The following is a 10,458-nucleotide window of genomic DNA, read 5'->3' as shown; positions in this document are numbered from 1 at the left end:
TGAATTCATCTTGACATGAGTTAAAGCACTGTAAACCTGCTGTAGGTAGGGCACATCCTAGAATTCAGAAGACACAGTACAAACCTTCTACCTTAGTTCTATTCCTGACTAATCCAAAGCATTTTTTTTGTGGGATAAGAAGCAGACCTGGTATAACCTCAACTTTCCAGATTATGTGTACCTGTGAGATTCTCTTCCAAAAGGGAAATATCTCAACAGTATTCATAGCTCCTTAATACCACATACAGGGGTATAAAGGGTTTGCAGCACCCAGAGTACCTTTTGGGAAAAAAAATAATTACTTGAAGTTCTTGTCTCCCTATTTACGCACTTTTTATTTTGTAATTTTATCTCATGTTTTGATTCCTCTGAATTATTCTGAGGTATATTAACTGAACAGTCTATGTGCTCTAAACATTTCATTTTGTTCCTTTAATTTACAGATATTCTTTTTCACAGCCTGGTTACATAACTTTAATATTTTAAGGTGTGTTGATTCCAGTTTATACCCTTGTACTCCACAGATTTTATTGAAAATAAATATTGTCTCTCAATGTTTGGGATGACAGAAATATATTGAAAGAATATGAACTAGTGGTGGAAGAACTTTGTCACAGTTTATGGAATTTTTTGATAGAAACACATGTTTCTTCTGTTTTTCTTCTGTTTTCCTTCTCTGAAAAAGTGCAAGAAAATATTTATGTGTTTAGGCTGGCATTTACTATGTGCTGCATCATTGCAGCGATGCACTCAGTGACTAAGTAATGTGTTAATGTTAATGTTTGTTTTATAATTCTTTGGGATATCTTGAATGATGCTTTATAATGCTTTTCTATATTCTAAAAATATGTATCATAAAAAGACAAGGAGTGTAGTAGGTGTTTATTAGAACAAAAAAAACCAAATAGCTGGTTCTCTGTATGTAACATACCACACATACTGACTTAAATCACTAGACTAAAGAAGGCACTAAAAAAGATAGAATATAGTTTTCTTTTTAAGTTATACCTGTAAGGAGACTTTCAGGCATGCACAGAATATTTGTCTCTTTTTAGGGTCAATTCCCTGTGCTGTACAGGAATATTTTGAAGAAGTGACATTAAATGAATTGTGTTTGTGACCAAAAAAATTGAATTCAAATAAAACCAGAGAAGGAAATAATTTAATAAAAATATTTATTAAAAAAATTCACCATCATTTGGCTAAGTTAAGTAAGTAAAATACTAAGTGTGATTACAGTAATTAGAATGCAAATGGCTAGTATCATGAGCAGAATGATTCGGCAATATTTTGAATGTTTTTTTTCTCGCTCCTTCTTTTTTAACAAGGTATCATACCCAGGAGTATAAATATCCCCCATCCAGAACTGTAGATCATTAGGATTTTCCTAGAAGAAAGATCAGAAAATGAAATCAGTTTCTCTCTTTTACACACAAAGTCATTAGAACATACCCAGAAGTATTTTGGCTATCATCAGACACTGATTAATGAATTTAAGATATCACAACACATATGCAAGACACTTTCACTTGAATGTAGGTTGTGCTACTTTCCAGATGCTGCAAATGTTCCACTGGGGAAAATTAAAACCACACTTTTCATCCAGGAACCAAAAGTAGGACACCAGCCATTGAAATGCATTTAAAAACCCAGAACAAACCATGATGTCTTCTCAAGAAAAGATGCCATGCTGTGAAACACAGTTCTGACTTTTCAAAAAAATGGAACAGGAAAAAAACCCCAAACCAAACCAAAAACTAAAGTAATCCTAGAAGTGATTTGTGCCAACCCACGGGGAGGCAGGAGCCTGTATGGTGTGGATGAGGCTGAAAAAAAGATGTAATTTGATCACAGAATTTTGCTATGAACAGTTATAAAGTGACTATATAGTATTTAAGTGCGACATTTGTAGCTCTTCTTATGTAAACAGGGGAGCTGAGTTACACAGCATTGTGGTTTAAGAGTTTCTCTCATTGGATGTCATGTACTGTAAAATTTAAATTCCTGGAATCTCGCTAGACGTGTGGACTTCTTTCCTGATCACACTCCTGTTAGTGTCATGTCTGTTCCAGAAAATACCTCCATATTTACTTCTGTAATCCCACCTAGAGATCAAGAGGGCTGCACAGTGGTTTATGCACGCACCACACAGCTCGCACCAATTCACTTGCTCAAACTCAGCACAGCAGCCAATTACCTTTATGTGGCTGGCCAAGTTAGAGTGCAGTGACTGTCTGTCATAGTCTTGCACAGTCCAGGAAGGGGTCTTTATTTTCTCCTCCCAGTCATCATCCACATGAATATCGCTGTACAGTGGGTTGCTCTTGATTGTGGATTTCAGGGTGATGGGAGTAATGTGTTTCCCCAGTGATTTGTCTATTATTTCTTGACTGACCCTGTTCAAGTCTAAGCCTGGCAGCTCGGTGACAGTTTTCTTTTCTCTCTGTAAGACATAAGTTAGATCAGAACCTGGCTTTCATTTGCATTACCTACAATACAGGCCCCCTTCCAGAATTATCACTTGTAATATAACAGAGTCATTTTAAAACTGAGCATGCAACAATTTTTCTCCTTCTGGCAAACTTCTACAGCAAGGGAGCCTGACTGCTCACTCTGGACAGATTTCTTCCTTCTGGGGAAAGCAGGTGGGTACAATCTGTACATTAAGTTCTTTTGCAAATGTGAACTGACGTTACAATGCCTGCTGGAAGAAGACCTCTGCTTTAGTGAAACAGTGCTATGGAGAGCTGCAGTAGAACATTATAGTTCTGGTGGAAGCCATGGATGTATGATGCAGGAGCAAAGATGTAAGGACAAAGTAGAATGATCACAGGGCAATGGTGTGTAAGTGAAAACCTCAACTGGAAATGCATCTCTGATAGCAGGGGTGGGACACAGTTACACAGTTCTGTTCACACTCTTGAACGCCAGATCAAGAGTGTCAGGATGTTGAAGAGGCTCTTCATTCAATTGAGGTAATTAAATTTCTGAGCATTCTCCCAATAACAAAAGCTGTTAAATAAGACCTTTTACAACATGTGAGTGTCAAGAGAGGAAGAAGAATAACAGCCCCGGTGGGATAATATTTTTTGAGAAATCACAAGCCTCTTAAAACGGCACTAAGGATCTCTTTAGGGTTCTGTAAAATAGTAGTTACGATACTTTTCAATCTGTAATTGCCTGGAGGAATGCAATCAGACTCTCTATTCCAATCTAGTCAAGATTTGTCCCAACCTTCTGTCCCCAAGACTTTCAATTAACCTGGTACTGATCTGTGGTACCACAGTGTGCCAGCTACCTAAGAGACCTGCTTTTTCCAAAGCCTTTGTCTTACACTAACAACTCTCCCATTTCTTAGGATTTTAGAACCAACACAGAGCATATTCATCCCTCCTCACAAGTACTTTATCCTTAGGAACTTTATGTTGAGTCAAGGGGAGCCCTGGCCTGACCCAGTGGTCCTGTGTCAGGTATGCTGGGAGGGGGCAATCCCCACCTCTCTCCTGCTCTCAGAAATCACAAAGCACCTGCTGCAAAATGCCCATAAGGTAAAGTGCACATAATAAACAGCCAATAAAGAAGACAGGTCCTGAGAAACTTACTTCCATCTAAGGATGACTTTCCCTGAATTTTTCACTTTTACTGAGATCTCCAAACGTTAAGGCACCCCAGGCTGGATGGACTTCAACTGCAAAAGTGCTAGGGGCATGTTCTGCTTCTCCTTCCACCTTTCTGGTGGGAGCTCAGGGCATCTGACCTCCTGCACACTGGCTTTGGGAACTGCTTGGACACCTCATCAAGTCAGTGAAGGTCCCTAAGATGATAGCAAACTGTTGGCTTCTTCTGCTTGAGTAACTTTCTGCCCACTTTGTGGGCTGGTGGATCCATATTCAGTGGAAATCAGCTCCTGTGTGCCATCACCTGCTTAATGACTGCAGTGTCATGTGTGCATGCATAGATTCCTATACATTAGCCTGAGGCAGGCAGGTGTGGAAGGAAGCATAAGGATTGATTTCCCTCAGAAAGTGAAGGTGGATAAGAGAAAACAACAGACTTTGTCTAAGAAACTTTAGGAGGAAGCATCATGCTGGCATTCCTATCACTAAATCCTGCAGAAGTGACTAAGCATGTTTCCCATCAATAATTGCCATTAGTAGGCGGGTGGATCCTCAGCGACGTCCCATCCTTCTGTTAGCTCATAATTTCCACATGTTGTTCCTTAGCCTCCCCACATCCCCTGATAATATTACTCTCTGCATTGCAGTTACAGCTGGCACTGAAGCCCTCTGGGCTGTACAGGCCAGATTTCAGCTGAGCTGGTGTTTTGGACTGCCTTTTCTTTCTGACTGCATTTTATTTTATTTACTTTATTTCTTATTTAAGATTTGTCATTGACCCTAATGACTCTTCCTTCAGGCTTGCTAAATAGTTGAACTTGGAGAACATTTTGTTGAAGAACGCGAACTGTCTCACCAGGGGTTGATCAGTCTCCCTAGGCTAAAATGTTGTGAGAAGAATGTGACTTGACAGTAATTTTTAAAGCTGTTTTTCATAAAATTCTCCAAAACTTGGAAGAGATGGCACAATGCAAAAATTTGTTTATAAAAACAGTGCTTTGTAGCAACATTTTTTCCCCTACTGTCTGAAGTACCTTTCTTTTCATGGGCGTGAGGAGAGTGTGGTGGCTTGGAGCAGATATAGAGAGGGAATTGATTGGGAGGGGCAACCAGGTTTTATCATGAAAGCTGGACCAGAATTTGGGGTAAGATATAGTTGGCAGAAATTTTAAAGAACAGACATTGAAGTGACAAGCTAATTGGGAGAATGTACTTGAGTACAGCAGATGTTTGATTGCAAAATTTCTGTGGTAGATATGTACTATAGACTAGTTAGGGAAAAGTAAGGACAGAAGCTGGAATCGCACACAAACCCCAAAACTTTTAAGACTAAGATATCATACAAAGAAATATTCATTAATATTCTTATTAAACATTATGCATTCTAGAAATGCATATGTTTAATATGCATTAAACATATGCATTTCTAGAAGCAGAGAAACATAAGATTAGATAAATATGCTTGCTAGTATTAATTGTTGCAAAAGCTACCTTTTTACATTTTCTTTTAAGATTCAAAACACTTCCCAACCTTTGTCACAGACTCTGACTCATGCAGCAAATGTTCAAAGAAAGAGAAAAAAATAGTAAATTTAGGTATCAATATCCAATACAGAATTCATGCTACATACACTGAATATAGGAAGACAGTGTGAATGAGGTTGGACAGAACAAATCAAAGGCAATTTATCTTATTACTTACTAAATTGATGGAATGGATAGTGAATACTCAAAGAAGAAGTAGTTATGGAGAACACTGAAAATTGTAGGTGAAATAAGTTTGTGAAATACTTACTTAACAAGATGAAAAGCGCTCAACTCTGCAAACACATAACTGTGTTTGATCTACGTATAGCTCATGAGCAAGAACACTGTTATAAGTGGTTAATAACTCATTTTTCATTGAGAAGAGTATGTTCCTCTTTGACAGACCCAGAAAGCTGTCACATGCAAGTACTAGTACTCTGTGAAAAGCCCAGAGATCTATAGAGGGTTGATGTTAGTGCCATTACTGAGTCAACATGTGCCTACCCCATGTTTTTTTCTTGCTGATTATTTTATGCATACCTTACAATACACATAACTGAAATTATAATTTAGTCTTTATTACTAGGAAATAATTTTATTTCATTTTTATCTTGACTTTATCCTTCTGTTTCCACTTCTATTGTTGTTAATAGCACTGAACAACCCAAGAGCCAAACCATTATTTTCTCAGCCTGTGATATAAGGTATCACCCACAAAACCCAGGACATCAACAGTTAAGGCTAGACCTCGGTTTAAAGCCCATCCACCTGAAAGAAGACAACAAAGAGACAGAGAAAAAATCAAGGAAATATACTTCCTGGAACTCAAGCTTTTCTTTCCCTCCAGACAGAACCAGTTCCTCTGTTCCCATGGTCAGCCCCAGTTTCCACTTGATGTTGGCAATGATGCTCAGGGGAAGTGAGAAATGCTGTTGATGGGCTGCTACAACTAGAAGTTTTAACCAAGGCAGTCCTACAGAAACTTACAGCCACCAAATAGTACAGGATTTGTTTCATAACAGCCTTCTCAATCCTAATGACAAGGACTAGAAGGGTGGTCATTATATTTGACAGTAGTTTGTTTAATAATATAATCCTCTGCTGTGCAAAAACCTTGTAAGAGATTGTGGAGGACCCTCCCTGCATTCATAAGGACGTTTTTCTGATGTATAGATATATTTTGAAGGCAAACAACTTCTAGGGTGTAGCTAAGAATCCCTCTGGCAGGTGTATCAACTGTACAGGTATTGCTAGACATTTGGAAAATTACAAGCTCTTTCATTATGAAGAATATTAGCACTTGAGAGCTTTGTTCAACAAATCACATATCGTAGGAAATGCAATGGAAAAGCAGTTGGGAAGGTAAGGATTAACTAAAGCGGCATAAGGAGATAAGAAAGACAGTAGGGCAGACAGTCACATCAAGGGCTCCTAAGCCTGAGAAGATTCAGACGAGGCTGCAATGATCAGAGACTTGAAGCACCTCTCCTATTTGTGCAAGTTGGGGTTGTTCAGCCTGAGGAAGAGAAGGCTACAGACAGACCATGTAGCACCCTTCTACACCCATACAGATGTCTGACAAGAAAGCTGGAGAGAGAATTTTTACAGAAATAGGACAAGAGAAATGGCTTTAAACTGGAAGAAGACCGGTTTAGATTAGCTATAAGGATGACACATTCTTTGTGAGGATGGTGAGACACTTGAACAGGTTGCGCAGAGAAGTTGTGAATGCCCCATCCCTGAGTGTGTTCAAAGACAGCCTGACTGGGGCTTTGGAGACACCTGCTCAAGGGGAAGACGTCTCTCCATATGGCAGTGCAGTTGGCACCAGATGACCTGTGAGGTCCCTTCCAACTCAAATCTTTCTGTGATTCTAGATATGAAACTTTTCTCAAGGAAGGAAATAAAGGGGATCTGGATTCCTTGTCAGAGACATTAAGGCAGCCTCAGGTACTGCAGAACTGAAAAGCCACCAGACATGGGCAGGAAAGAGAGCAGTAGATGGTTACAAACACTTCGGCCAAAGTGACAGGAATATTTAGACAAAAGTGAATATTCATATGGACTATTTAAATTGTGCATTATTGAGACTACTACTTCTAAAGAATTGTTTAGTTTAAAAAGAGGTTTTATCTCTCATTGGCAATGCAGCTCTGCAGGGCTGTGAGAGCATTATATAAAAACTTTTGTACAGACCAAAGCTCCTGCAAACCATGCAGCTGGCTCTTATTGTGGCCAGTTGCAGATGTCTAGGGAAGAATAAGAGAGAGAGTGGAAATATGTAATGCACGTATGAGCCAGGGGACAAAGAAGTGATTCTAACCCGGCACCTAACTTACAGATTTTTAAAAACTCTCTTGTCCTTGTATACTGAGAAACAAGCAAGGACAGGACACAGGCATTAACTCATATGTAAGGCCAAAAACCATCATGCCAAGAAGTAACATGCTGCTAAGACTGAATGCTCTCTGTTGTCTTCCAAAAATAGGGGGGAGAAATGGGAAATATGAACAAGAAAGAGAAGTCAGAGAATTGCAGAAAACTACCAGGTTGACTACTGGAAGACATGCATGAGAAACAGATATGGAGGATTAATCATCTGGTGTGTGCTGGGCATTAAAACATATTGTGGGGCAGAGAGTCCAGCAGGACTGGAAATTGTCAGGATGAGCAGAATGCGGTCAGCAGTGATACATTTGCTGGAGAAAGTCTGTGCTTTTTATGCTGCTTTTCACAAGGAAGGGCCAAAATTCCAGGACTGCTTTATGGTTTGTTTTAGTCAAAGTAGATGATGAAAGTACATGCTAAATGGAGAAGCTGTTCAGTTTGCCTGATACCAAAGAGGAAAGTGAGGAGAAAGACCAGCAGTTTTCTGTCATTACATGAAGCTGCTTTTTATAATGGAAACAAATTTTAAAACCTAAAGGTGGAGAAAACACATAAGCACTTCAGTGCTTTTGAATTTAAGTGATGTCATAATAAACGTTTGGAAGAGACCACAAACGTACCACCGTGCAGTCCCTTTGCATAGGGAGACCTGAGTAGCATTCGTTTCTTTAGAGAATATTAACTTCCAAAGAGGGAATTTAGGCTACTCTCAAGGTTTAATGACTTCAGGAATCTTTAGATCATGCACATATTCTGAAATGAATTCTCTCTCTCCTCCTCCCATCCCCCCTTTTTCCATTTCTGAATTAACTAACCCTTAACCCTATTGTCTTTCTCATCTTAAAGTGAAATATGTTATTCCTGCACCATTAGTTCTCCACTGTGCCATCGTGTTTCTTCTAATGTCTGGAACTCATCAGTACTTTTTCCTTTATTTGATTGTCAGCAAAAGGAGAAAAAGAAGGCAAGCTCGTAAGGGAGAGAGAATGGCACAATTAATTTTATCGGAACAGTTTGAATTCTCTAATGACTACACTAAAAAGTTTAGATTGTATCCTAGGTTTAACACTTATAAAATAATACCACTTTGCAAACTCCATTTTTGGAGTCATGGTGAGTACAGACGTTTCCTTTGTAACAGCCATCCCGGGCTGGGACACAGAGTTCCAGGAAAACCTTCTCGCTGGTGGCAAAAAAGCAGAGCGCAAGTCAAAAAGCACGGGGCTCCCGACACATTTTTAATCCTCCCGCAGCTCTGCAGCCCTGGCTCGGTGACAGCGCGTCCTGATTGACAACAATGGGGAGAAGGATCCCTGCTGCTGCGGAGGCTCTGTGTGTGGCTGCCTCCCTCCTGCATAAAAGAGGGGCTTGGACGGGGGGAGGGGGTGAGGCCAGCATTGCACCATCCCCTATAGTTCGGGATCCTTCAGGCTCCGTCCCTCGGTCCGGGCTGTTTGCGTGGGACACTGCGGGCGGCCGCGCGTTCCCCGCCCCAGCTCTCCTTGGGGAGCCGCCAGCAGAGATTATACAACACGAACAGAGCGGCTGGAGGCGGTGGAGTAGGCACAGGGAAGGGTGTCTGGGGCAGGGGAGAAGCTAGGGGGAGTAAGGAGGGAGCATGGAAGTGGATATAATGGGGGGAGGATGGAAGCAGGTATCACGGGGGGAGGACTTTCGCAGTTGGAAGAAGACTGGAATGGACTCTGAGAGGGAGCAAAGGGGGTTTAGAGAGGTGATGGGGAGAAATGTCTGAAAAGGGAGAAGCGCAACAAGAAGTAGCTGTGGGAGACTTTCAGCATCGCTCTCCTCCCTTCCCCCAGGTTCAAGCTTTTTTGGCTCTTAGTCCTCATTTCCCTGGGGAATCAGATCCCCACACTAAGGATCCTGAGAATGTAGACCCTTCTGCATCACTCCCCTCACCCCCAACCACTTCTGTATGTCTCCATCCCTTGACAAGAACCAGACCTTGGAGCTTTTGCTCATGCTAGGGGTGGGGAAAGGCGAGGGGCTCCCTGGGCAGCAGGGAAGGAGCGCTCTGGAGCAGCAAGTGGGGCCCAGAGGGGTGTGAGCTGATGCAGCTGTACTGCTGCTGATCCAGACATGAACTTCTCCTCCGCCAGCTCCAGGGCCTCTGCTAGGCAGTGCACATTTACATTTTTACCCAGAAACTGCTGCTACCACTATATAATAACCTGGATTAATGCAGTCAGCATGTTTCCCACTTTCAACAGTTGTCTTTCAGTATACCAGGAAGGCAAAGTTCAATGAGGGGAAAAAAAATAAGGAAAATAAAAAGGAAGTTATTGTGAGCTATGTAGATATATACATTTGTAGCAAGTATCTCTAATGTCCCTGTAATGTGCCTTTTCATCAAGTTTAAGGGATATAACTTCACTTTCAGTTTTAATTCTGGGGCTTTTCTCACTTCGGAGAGCATATTTCACACACAACTTCAGTACAATTAAGTGGTATTTGACTTCAGTAGACTTTCTGGAAAATGCAATGAAAATGTTACAAAGAGCAGTAGAAATCCTAATACAGTGAAAAATGTCAGTGGACCCCCACTGAAGAAAGTTACCCTTCTCATGGAGCCTGATCCTTGCTGATGTCCACGGGAAAATACACAGGAATATTAACCATGGGGATTAAGAGATGCAGGAAGCTGAACTACAGCTGAACTGTCACCATCATGTAATTTTTCTCCTGCTCCTTAAAACAAGGTAGAAAAATCAGGAACATGTCAGCCTCTTTTAGACCTTACCTGTAAATAGATCCTGTTGTGCCACCGCTGCACTCCAGGTAAAGCTGCTTCTGGGAATTTTCCCCAGTTGGCTGGTAAAAAGGCAGAGTTTTTCACTAAAGATTTAACCTCCAGTTGCAGGAATTTATCAGGATGGTTGTTGTTTGGCAAAACGGAGAGGTCCAT

The 10,458-nt window shown here is 40.9% G+C and overlaps 1 protein-coding gene across 1 annotated transcript; it reads right to left on the bottom strand.

Moving 5' to 3' along the window:
* Positions 1-1,207: 1,207 nt before the first annotated feature.
* Positions 1,208-10,458, bottom strand: MINAR2 (membrane integral NOTCH2 associated receptor 2). Its single transcript, XM_054289412.1, has 3 exons — positions 10,294-10,458; positions 2,198-2,443; positions 1,208-1,387 (listed from the first exon to the last, which is right to left on the bottom strand). Exons 1-3 carry the CDS (start codon positions 10,456-10,458, stop codon positions 1,208-1,210), a joined length of 591 nt encoding a protein of 196 aa, XP_054145387.1.

Source organism: Melozone crissalis, unplaced genomic scaffold (genome assembly GCF_028551555.1).
Source record: "Melozone crissalis strain CALT ecotype California unplaced genomic scaffold, PUWL_Pcris_2 ptg000005l_1, whole genome shotgun sequence".
In the NCBI taxonomy this organism is placed as follows: domain Eukaryota; kingdom Metazoa; phylum Chordata; class Aves; order Passeriformes; family Passerellidae; genus Melozone; species Melozone crissalis.
Note: the sequence above shows the minus strand (reverse complement) of the source record. Positions and strands in the feature narration are given on the sequence as shown.